The sequence below is a fragment of the Amblyraja radiata genome, chromosome 4, assembly GCF_010909765.2.
Source record: "Amblyraja radiata isolate CabotCenter1 chromosome 4, sAmbRad1.1.pri, whole genome shotgun sequence".
NCBI classification, from domain to species: Eukaryota; Metazoa; Chordata; class Chondrichthyes; order Rajiformes; family Rajidae; genus Amblyraja; species Amblyraja radiata.
This window is the reverse complement of record NC_045959.1, coordinates 49,040,373-49,061,368: the sequence shown is the minus strand read 5'-3', so window position 1 is coordinate 49,061,368 and position 20,996 is coordinate 49,040,373. Positions and strand designations below refer to the sequence as shown.

The following is a 20,996-nucleotide window of genomic DNA, read 5'->3' as shown; positions in this document are numbered from 1 at the left end:
GACTTCCAAAAGGCTTTTGACAAGGTGCCACATAAGAGACTATTGCTAAAAATAAAAAATTATGGGATTGGGGGTAATATATTAGCATGGGTAGAGGATTGGCTAACAAATAGGAAGCAGAGAGTGGGGATAAATGGTTCATACTCGGGATGGCAACCGGTAACTAGCGGGGTTCCGCAAGGGTCGGTGCTGGGACCCCAGTTGTTCACAATTTATATAAATGATTTGGAGGAGGGAACCAAGTGTAATATATCAAAATTTGCGGACGATACAAAAATGGGAGGAAAAGTAGGGGATGAGGAGGATAGGAAGAGTCTGCAAAAGGATATAGATAAGCTAGGTGAGTGGGCAACAACTTGGCAGATGAAATTTAATACTAATAAATGTGAAGTCATTCACTTTGGGAAAAAAAATGATAGGGCAAGTTATTTTCTAAATGAGGAGGAGCTGCGTTGTAATGCAACGCAAAGGGATCTAGGGGTATTAGTACATGAATCACTAAAAGTTAGTATGCAGGTGCAGCAAGCAATCAGGAAGGCCAATGGAGTTTTGGCCTTTATTGCTAGGGGGATTGAGTATAAAAACACGGAGGTCTTGCTGCAGCTGTACACAGTATTAGTGAGACCACATTTGGAATACTGTGTACAGTTCTGGGGTCCATACTTAAGAAGGATGTACTAGCCCTGGAGGCAGTGCAGCGAAGGTTTACAAGATTAATTCCTGCAATGAGGGGATTGACATATGAGGAAAGGTTAAGTAGGCTGGAACTCTACTCTTTGGAGTTTAGAAGAATGAGAGGCGATCTCATTGAAACATATAAGATCGTGAGGGGCCTTGATCGGGTGGATGCACCGAGGATGTTCCCAATGATCGGGGAAACTAGAACTAGGGGACATAGTTGCAGAATAAGGGGGGGCTCTTTTAAAACTGAGATGAGGAAGAACTTCTTCACCCAGAGGGTGGTTAATTTATGGAATTCACTGCCCCAGGGAGCAGTGGAAGCAGAAACGTTAAATATATTTAAGACTAAAATAGATGGTTTTTTAGCTGCCAAGGGGATAAGGGGCTACGGGGAGAGGGCAGGGATATGGACCTAGGTATGGTTAGTATAGTAAGACCTGAGTGATCTCCTGGACAAGTGTCGATCGCCTGGATTGGGGTCGGAGAGGAATTTCCCGGATTTTTTTTCACGAATTGGACCTGGGTTTTTATCCGGTTTTTTGCCTCCCCCAGGAGATCACGCGGTTCTTGGGGTGGAGAGGGGTGATAGCGGTATAAAGGGGAGGGTAGTGTCTTGTGTTCTGTGTCTTGTGTCTACTGTTTGTGGGTAAGTGTGTCTGTTTAGTGTTCAGCCATGAGCGAATGGCGGTGCGGGCTCGACGGACCTGGTGGTCTACTCTCGCACCTACTTTCTATGTTTCTATGTTTCTATGTCAGGCTACTGCTGAAAGCACGGGACATCGCTTTCAGGCAATGCTCGAGCCTACTGTTCAGCCAGGGCTAACCTGAAGAGGGGCATCAAGTAGGCCAAGCACTGCCATAAGCTCAGGATTGAGGAGCACTTCAACAACAACTCCGACCCCCGACGCATGTGGCAAGGCATCCAGGCCATCACGGACTACAGACCCTCCAACACCACCCCCACATCCAGCGACGCCTCCTTCCTTGAGGAGCTTAATCACTTCTATGGCCGCTTCGACAGGGACAATCTAGAGACAGCCATCAAGGCTGTGCTACTTGCCGATCACCAACCCCTCACACTCACCCCCTACAACGTATACGTGGCACTGAGTAGGACTAATGCACGTAAAGCTGCTGGCCCTGACGGCATCCCCGGGCGCGTGCTCAGGGCCTGTGCTGCGCAGCTGACAGGCGTCTGGACTGACATCTTCAACCTGTCACTTGTCCAAGCAGTTGTCCCCACGTGCCTTAAAACCACCTCCATCGTGCCAGTGCCAAAACACTCCACTGCGGCAAGCCTTAACGACTTCCGCCCAGTTGCACTTACCCCCATCATCACCAAGTGCTTCGAGAGGCTGGTCCTGGCACACCTCAAAAGCTGCCTACCCCCCACACTGGATCCCTATCAGTTTGCCTACCGCAAGAACAGGAGTACGGTGGATGCCATCTCAACGGCACTTCACTCTGCCCTCTCCCACCTCGACAACAGAGACACTTACGTAAGAATGCTGTTCATCGATTACAGCTCAGCATTCAACACCATTATACCATCAAAACTGATCACCAAACTCGGTAACCTGGGCATCGACCCCTCCCTCTGCAACTGGATACTGGACTTTCTAACCAACAGACCCCAGTCTGTTAGGTTAGACAAGCACACCTCTTCAACCCTCACCTTGAACACCGGCGTTCCACAGGGCTGTGTGCTGAGCCCCCTCCTCTATTCCCTCTTATGACTGCACACCTGTACATGGTACTAACACCATCATCAAGTATGCAGATGATACAACGGTGATTGGCCTCATCAGCAACAACGATGAGTCGGCCTACAGGGAGGAGGTCCAGCACTTAGCAGCATGGTGCGCTGACAACACCCTGGCCCTTAACTCCAAGAAGACCAAGGAGCTCATTGTAGACTTCAGGAAGTCCAGGGGCAGCACGCACACCCCCATCCACATTAACGGGACGGAGGTGGAACGTGTTTCTAGCTTCAGGTTCCTGGGAGTCAACATCTCCGATGACCTCTCTTGGACCCACAATACCTCAACTCTGATCAAGAAGGCTCATCAGCGTCTCTTCTTCCTGAGGAGACTGAAGAAGGTCCATCTGTCTCCTCAGATCCTGGTGAACTTCTACCGCTGCACCATCGAGAGCATCCTTACCAACTGCATCACAGTATGGTATGGCTACTGCTCTGTCTCCGACCGGAAGGCATTGCAGAGGGTGGTGAAAATTGCCCAACGCATCACCGGTTCCTCGCTCCCCTCCATTGAGTCTGTCCAAAGCAAGCGTTGTCTGCGGAGGGCGCTCAGCATCGCCAAGGACTGCTCTCACCCCAACCATGGACTGTTTACCCTCCTACCATCCGAGAGGCGCTACAGGTCTCTCCGTTGCCGAACCAGCAGGTCCAGGAACAGCTTCTTCCCGGCGGCTGTCACTCTACTCAACAACGTACCTCGGTGACTGCCAATCACCCCCCCCGGACACTTATTATTATTTATTCAAATCATTTGCTATGTCGCTCTTCCAGGGAGATGCTAAATGCATTTCGTTGTCTCTGTACTGTACACTGACAATGACAATTAAAATTGAATCTGAATCTGAATCTGAATCCACCTATCACTTTCTAGGCTTTTCCAGTTTACCTCTGTTTTCCACATTTCTCTCCTTTACTCCATCGTTTCGAAGAAGGGTCCCGACCTGAAACGTCATCTGTACATTTCCCTCCACAGATGTTATCTGACCCGCTGAGTTTCTCCAGCACTTTGTTTGTCACTCAAGATTCCAGTAACTGTAGTCTCTTGTGTCTCCATTCCAATTATGACTAAAGCTGCATTATAAATCATGCTGTATTTCTTTCACGTAAATAAAAGTGCCACATCTTAAAAATGTTGTGGCTTAATTTGCGTACCTCTTCTAAAGTGTGATAGACTTCATAGTTGTAGAGAGGATTAGACCGGCGGCAGCGAGCACAGGAGCCACTTTGCTCCTCCATTAATTCTTGAAGATCAGAAACAAGGATCCTAACATTGAAAAAGATGGAAAATTCTTGCAGTTAAGAAACTCTGCTCAAAGTTTTATCAAGTAGTGTGTGGCACACACATCACTATGAACACAACATTGTCCTTTGGCCACGTAACCAGGAAACCCGGCATCTGTTCACTGATGGGGGACGATTGCTTAGATTCCAGCACTCCTTTCGACCCAGTCAATGGCATTTTCCAGAATTTACATTGATCAAGAATATTGCCAAATTCTCCTCCATGTCGCAACCTGGAGAGTTCAAGAAAACAAAGACACAAAGTATTGGAGTAACTCAGTTGGTCAGGCAGCATCTCTGGAGAATATTGTGTCTTTTTTTTTGTAAACCAGCATCTGCAGTTCCTTGTTTATTCATGAATAATTCAAAAGCCGGTTCAGTAAAGTGCTGGTGATGTCTATGCTCTCTGATGGAGAGAAGGTTCTTTTAGCAGCGTGATTCCTGCAATATCCTCCACTCACCTAAAACCTCCACCCTCATCCTGTCAAAAAACAATCTTTCAGACTAGGCTTCCAATAGCACCAGCAGTCTGTTTTTTAGATATTTTTGTGGTTGTAATATCTCAATTAAGTTCTAGACTAATATAAAACCACAAGTGCAAGTTTTCAATCGTGACACTGTTAAGTTGGTACTCAGTGGCTAAATACACACGTTTGAGAAAAGATGATCTAGTAAAGCTCCATTATTGTCGTTATCACTTGCAATTACTTTCATATGCCATTGAAGCAGAATTAGACCATTCAGCCCGTTGAGTCTGCTTCCCCCTTCAATCATGGCTGATCGATGTTTCCCTCTCATGCATATCGCTCAGTTTACTGAGACACACGAAGAATGTTCAGATTTGACATCAGAGCAAGGCGACATCACAGGATTGTGAAGAAAATATCAAAAATAATTCAGAGAGCAGGTGAATGATAGAAAATCGTATAAAGATACAATATACATTAAGTGAAGTAACAAAGTTATACTGTTGATATGAAGAAAATGTAGGTAAAATGAAAATAAAAGGCAAAAACTAATGTAAAATGTACACAATAGCTCATATAGTTTTTCTCAGTCAGATGTTTATGTGAAATTTTTCAACCAAATATATTTTTTATTGAGAAATATCACATAATTAGCTGCATTTTTTAGTTGACTTTTACTCAATTCTAATTCAAACAGCTCTTATTTTTTGTAAAATTGTAGTAAGTGCAAAGCGGAATTACCCTGGCCTACAGTGCTTCTCCCAAGTAATCAATGTAATACAGATCTCCACAAAATATGATATTGGCTATTTAAATCAAATCAATCAATAAAGAATTTGTTCAATAAAACATTTCTCTTTAGAAGCAACATTGTCCAAAGCAACAAAGAATATGAAGTTGCTTATTTTCTCTCTAATTTCTTCTGGCCATCAATAACGATAAACAAAATAGATAGAATTTGAAGAATCAGAGGAAAAATATAGGGATTAAAAATACCCTGTGTTTTTGAATTCTCTGTCCTATAGCCCACCTATAGGGTGGCTTGGAATGTTCTGCAAGCAAATTCAATGGTAACATTCCAAAGAGATTGAGATATATTTTTGAAAAGTAAAGCTGGAAGACTAAGAAAATCTGTGAAGAGGAGTTTCTTTAGAACTAAGCAGCCTTTCTATTTTCTGACAGGCTGCAGTGGGGCTTAAAATTGGTGATTTCTAACTTGGAGGCATGAATATCATTGGACCTACGTGCCATCCTTCGATTCACTTCATTTTATGTCTTAACTCTGTGGATCAGACAAATTTGGTTGATAAGCAACTGTAGAGGGTCCAATACAAGCCCTTTCTTTTAATATTGTGCAGGTTAAGTTAGAAAATGCCATTACAAATTAAGTTTAAGCCTCTTTCGAAACATAATAGGTTTCATGTGCGTAATATTTTAAAATGTGAGTTCATATATATCACATTCCTTTCAGATACACTCTGTAATATTTTTGCATCTCATGCTGAATATATTAATACTGTTCCTTCAACTGCTACCCGAATTAACGGAGACAAGTGTCACTGAACTGAATTGTTTTTAAAGCATAAAATAATCTTTTGTATTGTGTGTGAAAGAATGAATTGATTCACAATGAGTAGCGACAGTACTGCCTATTGTATGCATTCCTGTGTGACAGTAAAATCTGTTGGCATTAAAAATAGATTGAATAAGTTTCAAGGCAAGTTAGAGACAATAATCCATAAAAACATAACAGCAACAGAAAAGCTAAATCACCAGTCTCAGAATTTGCACGTGAAATGTGCTGCAAAGTAGCTGGTTTGGATGACCTACAGGTATATGTAGCAATGATGAGTTTTCTGATTGATGAGAAATGCAGACACTGACAACAATAGACTGGGTAGACACAAAATGCTGGAGTAACTCAGCGGGTCAGGCAGCATCTCTGGAGAGAAGGAATGGGTGACCTTTCGGGTCGAGGCCCTTCTTCAGACGAAGTTACTCCAGCATTTTGTGTCTACCTTCGATTTAAACCAGTTAGAAACATAGAAACATAGAAATTAGGTGCAGGAGTAGGCCATTCGGCCCTTCGAGCCTGCACCGCCATTCAATATGATCATGGCTGATCATCCAACTCAGTATCCCGTACCTGCCTTCTCTCCATACCCTCTGATCCCCTTAGCCACAAGGGCCACATCTAACTCCCTCTTAAATATAGCCAATGAACTGGCCTCGACTACCCTCTGTGGCAGGGAGTTCCAGAGATTCACCACTCTCTGTGTGAAAAAAGTTCTTCTCATCTCGGTTTTAAAGGATTTCCCCCTTATCCTTAAGCTGTGACCCCTTGTCCTGGACTTCCCCAACATCGGGAGCAATCTTCCTGCATCTAGCCTGTCCAACCCCTTAAGAATTTTGTAAGTTTCTATAAGATCCCCTCTCAATCTCCTAAATTCTAGAGAGTATAAACCAAGTCTATCCAGTGTTTCTTCATAAGACAGTCCTGACATCCCAGGAATCAGTCTGGTGAACCTTCTCTGCACTCCCTCTATGGCAATAATGTCCTTCCTCAGATTTGGAGACCAAAACTGTACGCAATACTCCAGGTGTGGTCTCACCAAGACCCTGTACAACTGCAGTAGAACCTCCCTGCTCCTATACTCAAATCCTTTTGCTATGAATGCTAACATACCATTCGCTTTCTTCACTGCCTGCTGCACCTGCATGCCCACTTTCAATGACTGGTGTACCATGACACCCAGGTCTCGCTGCATCTCCCCTTTTCCTAGTCGGCCACCATTTAGATAATAGTCTGCTTTCCTGTTTTTGCCACCAAAATGGATAACCTCACATTTATCCACATTATACTGCATCAGCCAAACATTTGCCCACTCACCCAGCCTATCCAGGTCACCTTGCAGTCTCCTAGCATCCTCCTCACAGCTAACACTGCCCCCCAGCTTAGTGTCATCCGCAAACTTGGAGATATTGCCTTCAATTCCCTCATCCAGATCATTAATATATATTGTAAATAGCTGGGGTCCCAGCACTGAGCCTTGCGGTACCCCACTAGTCACTGCCTGCCATTGTGAAAAGGACCCGTTTACTCCTACTCTTTGCTTCCTGTTTGCCAGCCAGTTCTCTATCCACATCAATACTGAACCCCCAATGCCGTGTGCTTTAAGTTTGTAAACTAATCTCTTATGTGGGACCTTGTCGAAAGCCTTCTGGAAGTCCAGATACACCACATCCACTGGTTCTCCCCTATCCACGCTACTAGTTACATCCTCGAAAAATTCTATAAGATTCGTCAGACATGATTTACCTTTTGTAAATCCATGCTGACTTTGTCCAATGATTTCACCACTTTCCAAATGTGCTGCTATCCCATCTTTAATAACTGACTCTAGCAGTTTCCCCACTACCGATGTTAGACTAACTGGTCTGTAATTCCCCGTTTTCTCTCTCCCTCCCTTCTTAAAAAGTGGGGTTACGTTTGCTACCCGCCAATCCTCAGGAACTACTCCAGAATCTAAAGAGTTTTGAAAGATTATTACTAATGCATCCACTATTTCTGGAGCTACTTCCTTAAGTACTCTGGGATGCAGCCTATCTGGCCCTGGGGATTTATCGGCCTTTAATCCATTTAATTTACCCAACACCACTTCCCGGCTAACCTGGATTTTACCTGGAGTTCTTTCCTAAACAATAGACTGGGAATATCCACCGTGTATAATGGATATTACCTTCATAAAAATTAATTGAGAACACTTTCGCAGTGAACAAAGCATAATTTTGTTTTATATGTAGAATTAATCCAATATTTATTAAGTCTGCAAATATAGTACTCATCAGACAGACGTATTATTCTCTGTATTTGTCGTCCTCCCTTTACTACATCTGTCTCTTTTCATAGAGTCCTTTTCTCTGTATATGATTCATATATTTTTCAAAAAGGCTTCAGTAATGCAAAGGCAGTTCAAAACTCATATTGGTAGCTATAAATTTTAAATGGGTTCAAATCTGATAATAACTTCACAAAAAATACTAGATGATTTTTACAACCCACCTGGTTTACCCTAGGGAGGAAATCTGAGGTTCTTATTTATCTGCTCCATCTGTAACCCTTAAATGCTCTCTGAAATAGTTTAGTAGGCTACTCAATTCTACTCTGCTAAATTAAAACAAACTTTGGACAATTTGGACAAAACAGCGATAAACGTTTGACTTTTAATGCTATTGGTAAGTCCTCCATCATCAACTATTAACCAGAAACTCATCTGAACCAGCCATATAAATATTGTGGCCATTAAAGCAGATTAGAGGCTGGTTATTTGTGATTAATTTCTTGGCACGTCAGCTTTCAATGGAGTGCAACGCCAAAAATCTCAAGAAACTTAACACAATCCCAGGCAAAGTGCTCCATTCACTTTTCCAAACATTTATTTTATTTATCAGTGACGTAGAGCATCTCAAGTATGCATCATCGAGCATGTCTATACTTTGATAGCAATATGTTTATTAATTTGTCTAATACATGTTAACCATATACCATTTTATTATCAAACATAGTGTAAATGATATACTTACTTAAACGTCATGCCAGTTTGCAGAAGCGATTGAAAGAACAGCTGTGAACTGTTACTGGGTACATGTATATCCACAACACTACCAAGTTTAATAGAAGCAATACTGCTAGGTTGCCATAAATCCACCTGTAAAGACAGATAAAACCCGTGAATTTGTTTGCATTGATTTATTCAAGATAATACTCTTGTATAAAGGTTTTGCATTTTTAGATTATAATTTTGTAACATGTAATCATGTTTTAATGAAATGAAGTGTGCCTCTTGCAAAACAATCATTTAACAAAATTACTTCCATTGGAATAATAATTGGCAATACAGAAGTTCACTGCCATCCTTTTACTTTCAATTCATACAACAAGGCAAACAGAGTCTTTTTCACAGAGTAGGGGAATCAAGAACTATTTAAATAGGAATCTGATGGGCAACTTGTTCACATAAATTGTAGGAACAAGGAACAGGCTGCCAGATTAAGTCGTTGAGGCAGGTGTAATAACAACATTTAAAAGATACAAGCGCGGACCAGTTGGGTTCTGTTCCTCCAACGCAATATTCCACCAAACTGCGCATGCGCGGCAGACGGACCCGCACCGGTCAGGCACAGGAAAATAGAACTAGCTGAGATGGGCATCTTGGTTGGAGATAGGCACCAGGTGCTGGAGTAACTCAACGGGTCAGACAACATCTCTGGAGAAAAAGGATGGGTAACATCGGAACCCTTCTCTCAATCTGAAGAAGGGGCTCGACCTGAAACATCACCCATCCTTTTTCTCCAGAGATGCTGCTTGACCCACTGAGTTGCTCCAGCACTTTATGCCTATCTTCGGTATAATCCAGCATCTGCAGTTCCTTCCTACGCATCTTGGTTGACATGGATGAGTTGGAGGGAAGGGCCTGTTTCCGCGCTATTGTTGACACTATTTGTGTCACTGGCGTGTTAGGGAAGTGACTCAATCTCCATATTTAAGGACTTTACTTACTTTTCCTTCATTCAACTAGAAAGAGTGGACACAGGGATGTGCCTGCATTACTAGTCCTCCCCCCTCCCCTCCCCCCTCCAGGTTTGTAGACTCAATTCCTATCATATCATGTAATAGAGACCTCCTGGCAAGCTCTGGTCAGTAACACCGAAGTGAAACCTTGATAGTTTTCTGATGGCACCTTATGCAAAGAACCTCTGAGTAATGTTTACTTTTTGCCTTTCCAGCTGCCACTTTGAACATTCTTCCACCCCTCCCTAATCACAGTCGGGTCTATTCTTGAGGCAGCAAGAAGGTACTCCATATCCCTTTAAGGTCTCACAACTAAGTTCCCAGCAAGAGACCTGTTCATCTTCCTCCTTCTCATCTACTTCCTCCTCCTGTCTTTGGTTAGCTCCTGTCATTGGCTGAGCTCACATTTATTGAAGATTATGTAAGCTGTCCATAGGCCATTACAAATCTGTGTTGGTGCGTGGCTGATCATATCCAGGGCTGCCAACTCTCACGCTTTGAGCGTGAGAATCACGCCCTCAAGCAAACTCTCACACCCTCACGCTCATCAGGAATTTCCCACGCTCAGTGGTGAGAAATTTTGTGATCAACGAAAATTTCAAAACTCGGATAAACTGCCTGGTCCGCGAGTGTTGGAGAGCAGGGGCTGCGGGAGGGATGGGAGCAGAACCAGCAGCCGGAACAGATGCGGGGAGCAGGGACGGACGAGTGTTTGCCGGGGCCGGCGTGTCGCTCGCTGCAGCTCTGGCCATGGAGCACTCCGGACAGTGCAAGTCCCGGGCGTCGGAGGCGTCGGAGGCGTCGGAAGCGCCGCTGCCGCGAGAGTCTCTGTGCCAAAGGGACAGACTCTCAAAGGGAGGTGGAGAGAGAGAGAGGGGAAGGAGACAGGGAGACAGTGGGGAGAGGGGGGGGGGGGGTGGGTGAATGGAGAGAGAGAAGGAGGGGGGGGGGGGGGGGAGAGAGGGGGGAGAGAGTGAGGTGGGAGAGGGGTGGTGGAAGTGAGGAGAGGGGTGAGAGGGAAGAAAGAGGGAAGAAGAGGAGGGGGAGTGGAGAGGGAGAGAGGGTAGGAGAGAATGGGAGAGAGAGGGGTGTTGGCTTTAAAAGAGAGAGGGGTAAGATGGGGAAAGAGGGAGAACGGGGGAAAGAGGAGGATGGGGGCAAAGAAAAAGTAGATAGAGGACAGATGGAGAAAGAGAGGGGGAGAGAGGGCAAGGGGAAAGAGTGATTGGTAGGAGGGAAGAAAGTGGGGAAAAGAGGAGGAGAGGGGGAAAACGATGAGAAGGTGAGAGGAGACGAAAGAGAGAGATGGGAAGAGAGAGGGGAGAGTGTGTGGAGAGGGAGAGAGAGGGGGAGATATAGAGGGAGGGAGAAAGAGGTTGGGGGGAAGCGAGGTGGAGAGAGAGGAGAGAGAGGGGGAGGGAGAAGATGGGGAGAGAGAAGAAAGAGAGGGGGAGAGAGAGAGGGGGAGAGAGAGTTAGGGGAAAGAGAGGGGAGAGAGAGTGAGGGGAAAGAGAGGGGAGAGAGAGGGAGAGGGGAGAAAGAGAGAGGAGAGAGGGGACAAGAGAGAGGGGAAAGAGTAAGGTAGGAGGGAGAGAGAGGGAGAGAGAGAGGGGGAGAGAGAGAGGAGAGAGAGTGGGGGGAGAGAGTGGGGGGAGAGAGAGGGGGGAGAGAGTGGGGGGAGAGAGAGGAGGGGAGAGAGGGGAGAGGGAGGGGGGAGATGGAGGGGGGAGTGAGAGGGGGCGGAGAGAGAGGGGGGAGAGAGGGGGGGAGAGAGAGAGAGTCTCTGTGTTGAATTTGCCCAGGTGACCGGCATGGATCTGGCTGCGGCTCGGTGCATCCTGGAGGACAACCAGTGGCTGCTGGAAGTAAGTACCAAGCACTGGGTAGAAACGGTGGAAGGTAGTGGACTTCAAATGGGGGTGGTTGGAGAAAGCATCCTGCTTGCCTGCTAGATTTTCACTTACTATAACTGCAGGAAAAATGTTCCCGATGTTGGGGGCGTTCAGAACCATGGGTCACAGTTTAAGAATAAAGGGGGGGGGGGGGGGCAGTTAGGACTGAGATGAGGACTAACTTTCTTCACGTAGAGAGTTGTGAATCTGTGGAATTCTCTGCCACAGAAGGCAGTGCAGGCCAATTCTCAGGATTTTTTCAAGAGAGAGTTACATTTAGTTCTTGGGGCTAACGACATCAAGGGATATGGGGAAAAAACAGGAAAGAGGTACTGATTTTAGATGAATAGCCATGATCATATTGAATGGCAGTGCTGGCTCGAAGGGCCGAATGGCCTATTCCTGCAGCTATTTTCTATGTTTCTATGCTTGAGTATATGGCAATAACACTCGATCACTTGATTTTGAAGCATTCATGCATGGTGGAGGTATAATGTAGTCATAGAGTGATACAGTGTGAAAACAGGCCCTTCGGTGCAACTTGCCCACACCCGCCAACATGTCCCAGCTACGCTGCCTGCTTTTGGTCCATACCTCCAAACCTGTCCTATCCATGTATCAGTCTAACTTTTTCTTAAATGTTGGGATGGTCCCTGCCTCAACTACCTCCTCTGGCAGCTTGTCCCATACACCCATCACCCTTTGTGTGGATAAAGTTACCCCTTAAAAAGTTACCTCTTAAAAATACTTCATACAAAAAACTTTGAAATCATACTTCTACAGTGCACTAAAACATGATTTTAATACATCAAATTTCAAAAAGTTCCTACCCTTCTTCCACACCCTCTCCCCACTCGGTTGCTCTACTCCCTCACCGGGTACCCCCAAGGCCAGTGATCAGTGATCGCACAGCCTCCCCCCTTTCAAAAACGCTCCAATCCAATTTAAAGCATATATATTGCATTCAAGTGTAGGTTATAAGACTCGCTACAGTATGCACCATATTGCACAATTTCAAGCTGAAAAATGCAAATGTTCCGTACCAATGGGAGGGGGCACCCTCCTCCCAACCCCCAACCCCCCCCCGGTCACGATGCTCCCTCGGGCTTGGTCTCTCGCAAATTTCTCACTCCCAACTCTCACCCAATGTTGGCAGCCCTGTCATATCTGACTGTGTGTGTCAGGTGTCAAGAAAGAGTTTCAATTCCTGCCAAATAGTATGGTTGTCTTCATTGGTCAGGCATAGAGTATAAGAGTTTGGAAGTCACTCAGTCCACTTCGGCCTACACAATCCCTCAGTTACTAAACACTTACACAATCCCTCAGTTACTAACATCTCCCCCTCCTATTCCCATACTAACCTTTCTATCCTGGGTCTCCCCCTCTGTCAGAGTGAGGCCAAACACAAATTGGAGGAACATCAACTCATATTTTGCTTGTGCAGTTTACAATCCAATGGTATGAATATTGATTTCTCTAACTTCAAGTAACACTTGTTTTTCCTCTCTCTCCTTCCCAATTTCTCCAACTAGCATCACTGTCCTCCTTATTAATTTTACTGTTTGTATGCCTCGTGGTCACATTCCCCTCAGCCAACAATAAACCATTCTACATTTCATTGATCATCTTTTGCTTTGATCTGTCGTTTTCACACCTTACCCTTCCATCGCTCCAGTTTCCCCTCTCCTCTGACTCCCAGCCAGAAGGGTCTCGACCCAAAACGCCACCCATTCCTTCGCTCCAAAGGTCTTTTATTGTCACGTGTACCAATTAAGGTACAGTGATATTCGATTTATCATCCAGAGATCCTGCCTATGAGTTCAGAGTCCCGCTGTGTTACTCCAGCATTTTGTCTCTACCATAGGAAGTCATGGTGCTGCTTTATAGTATTTTGGTTAGGCCGCATCTGAAATATAGTGTGCAATTCTGGTTGCTCCACTGCAGGAAGAATGTGGAGGCTTCTGAGAGGGTGCAGAAGAGGTTTTCCAGAATGCTGCCTGGATTAAAGGGTATTAGATATAAGGAGAGGTTGGGAAGACTTGGATTATTTTCTCTGGTACGTCGGAGGTTGATAGAAGTATAGAAAATTATGAGAGGCAGAGAAAAGGTAGACAGTCAGAACCTTTTTCCCCGGGTGGAAGTGTCTAAGACTGGATGGCATAGCTTTAAAATGAAACTGACAAAATTTAAAGATGTTTGGGGCATTTCTGTTTTATACAGAGAGTGGTGTAAGCCTGGAACACACCGTCAGGGGTAGTGATGGTGGAGGCAGATATGATAGTGGCATTCAAGAGGCTTTTAAATAGGCACATGGATATTCAGGGAGGGCAGGGACATGGATAATGTGCAGGCAGATTTGATTTGTTTAGTTTATCATCGTGTTCAGCAAAGAAATTGTGGGCCAGAGGGCCTGTTCCTGTGCTGTACTTTTCTAAGTTCTTTGCTGTTCCTCAGCCTCAAGACAAATTAGGCTAGGCCCATTCTTGCCAATGTGTAGGAAGTAACTGCAGATGCTGGTTTAAACTGAAGATAGACACAAAAAGCATTTCTGGAGTCAGTCAGCTCAGACGACCAGTCTGATGAAGAAGGGTCTCAACCAGAAACGTCACATACTCCTTTTCTCCAGAGATGCTGTCTAACCGGCTGTGTTACTCCAGTTTTTTGTGTCTATCTTCCATTCTTTACGAATATATGAACTGAACCTCAGTACCCTGGGATTAAGAAAGATGATTAGCCAGATATTAATGGCAAAATCTAGGTTATATAGGAACAGCTTCCAATTTCTCTATGTATAGCCTCACATATCGAGTTAAAATTGGGTCAGTCTGAAGAAGGGTCTCGACCCGAAACGTCACCAATTCCTTCTCTCCAGCAATGCTGCCTGTCCTGCTGAATTACTCCAGCTTTTTGTGTCTACCTTGGGTCAGATATTAATTAACTCAATATGGAAAAATCTTGCCTGGTTTCACAGTGTAACTGATCTGTTGACCTGCTGGTCCTCCAAATGAGCTATCCATGATCAATCTATTTCAATAACCAAGAGAAGACCAGCAATTCCCCACTGAGAATATCAAACTGTTACATAAAATTGGGTTAAACCTGGAGCACCAATATAATTCTGTTGAAAACTACTGCAAGATACTCCATGTCATCACTCTAGGCAGCTCATGTGGCGATCTGTAACCAAATACACTTTACATATGCTATGTTCATTTTATCTCCGGATGTCGCTGTCAGATGTGCTGTAAGGAGGATTTTATTCTGCAGATAATAAAACTTAATTCACTAAGAATCATACCTGATCAAAGGCAAACAACAGTTGGTTGCTGCATTTTGAAATGTGATCTTTCTTTTCCTGTTCAGTCATTACTTATTATATACCAATAATGATTTACATTCACTGCAGTTATATAAAGGCTCATTTGTTGCAACACAGTGTTTTAATTAGGATCTTGAAAATATTTAAACCAATTTAATGCTAACTTATTAAAACATTGTCAGAGTGTGAAGTTTACTTGCTTTCTTTGTTGAGTGTAAATAGAATTTTTACGGATGGAAATCCAAAGGTGTGACTAAATTAAACATTTATTAGAGATCATACAGTGTGGTTTTTGAAACACGGTTGTATCAAAAACTTGAACCTGTATTGAGGAAAAAATATATATATTCTCACCAAATATGTGCAAGATGTTTGGGATACTAGCATAATGAACATTGAAAAGCATTCTCAACAGATCTGAAGATCGTTGAAGCCAACCAGCGAGAGAATGAGGCCCTTATGATTTAACTATCCATATTTGATCAGAATGTGTAATTTGTTATTCTGTACGACTTCTTCATACAATATAACAAACATGAATACAAAACCATGATAAAGAAAATTAATAGAAAATGCTGGAACTATTTGCCAGAAATATGCAGACAGAGAAACTGAGAAAATATTTCAGGTCAATGTCTTTTCATTAAAATGAAGAACAGTTGGAAGAGCTTTTAATATGCATGAAAGAAGATGAGGATGAAGAGTGGAGTGTGCTTAATCAAATTTTTTTTTTTTTTTGAGCTGCTGGATTGCCATACTGATGCAAACCATCCCAAAAAACGTACATGATACATAAAAAATTGTATTTTTTAGACAATAACCCAAATTACTCATAACCCACATTTTTAAATTACCTTGGACTTTAATATTTGTAAAATAATTTTTGCTTCTACCTTAATCTAATTTCTCCTAATTTTATCTCGTTCACTGTATGCCTAGAGAATTGTACATCTGGAGTATTGTGTGCAGTTTTGGTCTCCTAATTTGAGGAAGGATATCCTTGCTATTGAGGCAGTGCAGCGTAGGTTCACGAGGTTAATCCCCGGGATGGCGGGACTGTCATATGAGGAAAGATTGGAAAGACTGGGCTTGTATTCACTGGAATTTAGAAGGATCTTATAGAAAAGTATACAATTATAAAAGGACTGAACAAGCTAGATACAGTAAAACATATTCCCAATGATGGGAGAGTCCAGAACCAGGGGCCACAGTCTAAGAATAAAGGGGTGGCCATTTAAAACTGAGATGAGAAAAAAAGTTTTAACCCAGAGAGTTGTGAATTTGTGCAATTCTCTGCCACAGAAGGCAGTAGAGGCCAATTCACTGGATTAATTTAAAAGAGAGTTAGATAGAGCTCCAGGGGCTATCAGAATAAAGGGATATGGGGAGAGGGCAGGCATGGATTACTGATTGTCGATGATCAGCAATGATCACAATGAATGGCGGTGCAGGCTCGAAGGGCCAAATGGCCTCCTCCTGCATCTATTTTCTATGCCACAGATAACTTATCCCTGATTCATTGCCCAGTGTAATGGTCACGATCGTTTCTCACTTTAAACTTTCTGTGTCTGTAAGCACTGTGTTGAGTGCTTCACTGTTCATTGTGTTGCCACGTCATTTGTGTAGAAATTTTTGGAGCTGTAATGCAAGGGTTATAATGGGCTAAAGATAGACACAAAAAGATGGAATCACTCAGTGGGTCAGACAGCATCTCCGGAGAATAGAAATAGGTGACATTTCGGGTTGAGACCCTTCTTCAGATAGGCTTTCAGCTAAAAAGATCTCAATATTGAGATAACAAGGTTGCTTGGAAAAACAATGAGACGCTTAAGAAAATAGGGCTAACTTGGTAGAACTGGTAAATCATGCCGTCTCAGATCATGCAGCTGCAAGCACATAGTGTAGTAAGGCAAACCTTTCTTCCCAGAGACACCTGAGATTAGCCCAACTGGTATAATAAATAACTGCTGTTCCCATTACTAAGGAGGATAACTGGTTTCAAAAAACATAGTTGACTGATGTTTGAAGATCAGGGGTTTATGGAGTATACAAGTGCAGGCTGTAAGGCAGTTTACTGGACTGCTTGGACCAGGTTCCAGAATCATCTGAACAATGGGCAAACATTTCTGCAGTTATTTCTAAGGTTATGAACATTTTAGAACCATATTTTAATGTATTTAAGATGAACAATTATTTATCAGATTGACTCATGATTCAATATTAGTCAATAAAATATCAATGGTGAAAGTTCAGTTTTTTCTGTAATGACAAATACAATGAACTATTACCCTCAGTGCTTCCACATGCTGTTCAACTTTTGGAATTAATCGAATTACTTGATCTCTACATCAAAAAAGACTAGTTAATCTATGCAGTATATAACCAAACTTAATAAATATTTTATTGTATGAACAATATTCAGAATTACAATTTTTATGATCATTATATCTACAGTAAATGGTAAAACAGTATTTAAAAAATCCATTATACCACTCAGGATTTCAAAAAGAATATTTAAGTTGCTGAGAGCAAAGAATATTCATCAAGCATTCAACACATATCTGTTACCGAGATTTGCCTGAGTGTCGCTAGCAATCGAGAAACTTAGTACCTTAAATACAATTGCAATCTAGGGAATATTGGGGCAGTAATCTCACAGCTGCCATTAACTATTTGAGGATGGATGAAAAAATCTCCAATTCTGAGAAAACTGACAACACATTTGATTTGTTTAGAAGATATGTGTGTTTCAAAGTCATATTTTTTTTTAAATCTCAGGGAATGCGAGCAGCGTGTAGAATTCTCAAACTGTGGTTTTGCAGAGTTCAAGCATTTTGACCCAGTGACAGTGGTGATATATTTCCTTGTCAGAATGTTTTGTGATGGAGGACAACTTGCCTGAGCTACTGAACCAGAGACACGGTTGAATTCCCATCACAGCAAATGGAAAATATTTATATTCATTAAATAGATCTCAAATAAAAAGTCATAACATAGGCTGTGGTTGTGGATAAATATGAAGCCATCATCAGACTCGGGAAACCCAGAAACAGAATGGTAATTTCTAGATTTGATCCACTACTATCCTAGATTTACACTCGGCTTTGTCAGGCACTCACAGCTATTAAAGAAAAATGATCCATGGCAGTAACGTACAGAGCAACAAATGTATATAATTTGTGCAAGAAAAGTGTCAGTAGCAAATTGCTTTTTTGTACACTGCAATGCCAACTGGCAGTAAAACCCGCTCGTGATGTTTCCTAATATGGAGCTGGTCTGTAATTATGGAAAGTGCTTGTAAAAAATCTTTGTTTTCATGTCATGCACATTGACTGCAAGTGAAAAAGAATTACGCTAAAATAAAGAAGGTTGTGTTGGTAATTAGATTAGGAGTTGCAAAATTTCACCAGTTCTTGTTGGGAAAACCCTTCACACAAGTAACTGATCAAAGGTCCACTACAGGTCATTTTGGGACTAAAATGTTCAATTTCTACAACACCAATATCAAAAATGCACAGATGGACTTTGCTGCAACAGTGTTACTGAACACAGAGCATCCAAATAAAGCAGTTGTCTTGTCAAGGTTACCCTTTCAAGAATCCCTAACAAAGATAGAAAACAAAATTTGTGCTCTTCGGTATTTCACATAAGTACAGGAGGTGCTACTCCTAGTGGAATGTTGATAAATCAAAGATTTAACACGCAGTTGAGTTTTGAGGGTAAATTGGAATATCATCAGGCTGATATTATTTTGTGGATTGTGTCATGCAATTGCCTGCTCTCCAGATTGTGAATTGTTTATGCTGCTTTTCAAAAAATACCTGTGAGGAGCCCTTGAATAAATCACACACACACTTTGTTTGAGCTCTGCATACCTCATGTGTTCTATGACTATCCTGTAATAGACTTTGCTAAGGTTAAGGACTGATTGAGCATAAAGGACTATTACATTAATACTTCTGTTTGTATTTGGTTATTACTGTTTACTTATTCTGATCTCAACTATAGTCAATACTCCGCAGTGAGTTAGACATGGGTTCCTAGCAATTTAAAATTCATATTATCAACTTTTATTAAGGAGCAAACTGAAATGTTATTGCTTGTTTGCATTTCCCACATTAATGTGTAAACCCTTTAAAAGGTCTTTTAGTTTAAATGACTTGAAATATATTTCCACTTTCATTTTGTGACAATGTAAATGATATGACCGTCAGTCTCTAGTATCGTCGTTCCATTTATTGAATTAACGAATTGCACAAAAATGCTGACTGACTAAAAACTCCAGTTTCCCTCTAACTACCACCGATGTAGATTTTGATGCATTTATTACTGGCAGAGAAACCCCCCTGACCACGTACAGTAAAGAGACTCCATAAAACAACATGACTACATTCCAGATTCTGAGCTAACAAAATAATCAAGTCGCGGAAGACAATAAAACACATTTATGAATTATTTCCCTCAACTCAAGACAATATTCAAACCGCTGGTTCAAATTACCATCATTTTACGGCCATTCATCATGATGTTTAAATTGCTAAGGCTAATTTTCATTTCCATCCACTGGTCGCGCATCTGAAAAGTTACCACCTGTAGGTAATCTAATAAAACCGAGACCAACTGCACAATCAAAGAATAAAACTTACCCTCCATATCGATTATTATAAAGGAAGGTTTGGACGACACCTCGTAAATTGAGAGATGCAAATATTAAATAAACTGCTTTTATGCGTACATTTCTCTCCATGTGGAATAAAGACGAGCGAAAAGTGTTTTTAGAAAGATAAATATTCATCGATTTAAGATTTAGTTTGTAACTGCGATGTTTCTCCACTCGGATTTTAAAAATGTTGGCAGCGAAGAAAATCTGAAATGGTAAAAAGGCAAAACAAGACTGGGGATTTATTCAGCGGTGCTACTCGTGGACTTCCATCTGGCAGCGAAGTGTGAAGTCGGGGTTGTGTGTTTGCAATCCTGCGGCTCAGGGCGACGCACATGACCGGGAGGAGGCGCTGACCCAGCGCAGGGCGACCGAGGGAGGGGAGGCGCTGCACCCTGCGGGCTGAGGGGGAGCAATCATTCCGAAAAACACCTTATCTAGGGAGAGAGAGAACGTGACTTCACTTTTGTCACCGTTGAACTCAAGAAAATCAAAAGCATTGCACGTTCTATGAGAGTCAAAATAGCTGAAGATGCTTGAAATCTGAAAAAACCCCAGAACATGCTGGAAGCACTGAACAGGTCAGGCTGTACCTGTGGAAAGAGAAGCAGGGTTAACATTTTGGTTTCAAGACAATGGAGGAGGCCCAGGACGGAAAGGTCAGATTGGGAATAATGGGAGGGGGAGTTAAAGTGTTGGGCAACCGGGAACTCAGGTAGGTTGAGGCGAACTGAGCTGAGGTGTTCAGCGACACGATCGCTCAGTCGCCTCAACCTACCAAAACTCCCGGTTGCTCAGCACTTGAGCTCCCTCTCCCATTCCCAATTTGACCTTTCTGTCCTGGGCCTCCTCCATTGTCAGAGTGAGGCCAGGCGCAAATTGGAGGAACAGCACCTCATATTTCACTTGGGTAGCTTACACCCCAGCGGTATGAATATTGACTTCTCTAACTTCAAATGGCCCTTGCTTCCCCTCTGTCTCCCACTTCCCAGTTCTCCCACCAGTCTTAGTGTCTCCGACTACATTCTATGTCTGTCCCGCCCACTCCCCTGACATCAGTCTGAAGAAGGGTCTCGACCCGAATCGTCACCCAATCCTTCTCTCCAGAGATGCTGCCTGTCCCGCTGAGTTACTTCAGCTTTTTGTGTCTTCCTTCGATTTAAACCAGCATCTGCAGTTCTTTCCTACAAAGAATATCTCTGATTGTGTGAAACCAAATGAGTTAAAGTGGCACCGAAGATAGACACAAAAAGCTGGAGTAACTCAGCGGGACAGGCAGCATCTCTGGAGAGAAGGAATGGGTGACGTTTCGGGTCGAGACCCTTCTCTCTCCTACGAGTTAAAGTGGGAGTTAGAATTAAATAA

General features: G+C 42.9%; 1 protein-coding gene across 1 annotated transcript in view; it reads right to left on the bottom strand.

Moving 5' to 3' along the window:
- Positions 1-19,956, bottom strand: part of cpa6 (carboxypeptidase A6) — a 47,949-nt gene extending 27,993 nt beyond the window's left edge. Inside the window, exons 1-6 of the mRNA XM_033020384.1 lie at positions 19,618-19,956; positions 17,259-17,314; positions 16,984-16,993; positions 13,286-13,295; positions 8,773-8,897; positions 3,561-3,704 (exon numbers count right to left, since the gene is read on the bottom strand). Coding sequence (XP_032876275.1) covers positions 3,561-3,704; positions 8,773-8,897; positions 13,286-13,295; positions 16,984-16,993; positions 17,259-17,314; positions 19,618-19,766 — 494 coding nt within the window. The 5' untranslated portion in view covers positions 19,767-19,956. The remainder of the gene's footprint in view (positions 1-3,560; positions 3,705-8,772; positions 8,898-13,285; positions 13,296-16,983; positions 16,994-17,258; positions 17,315-19,617) is intronic.
- Between the last annotated feature and the right edge of the window lie 1,040 nt (positions 19,957-20,996).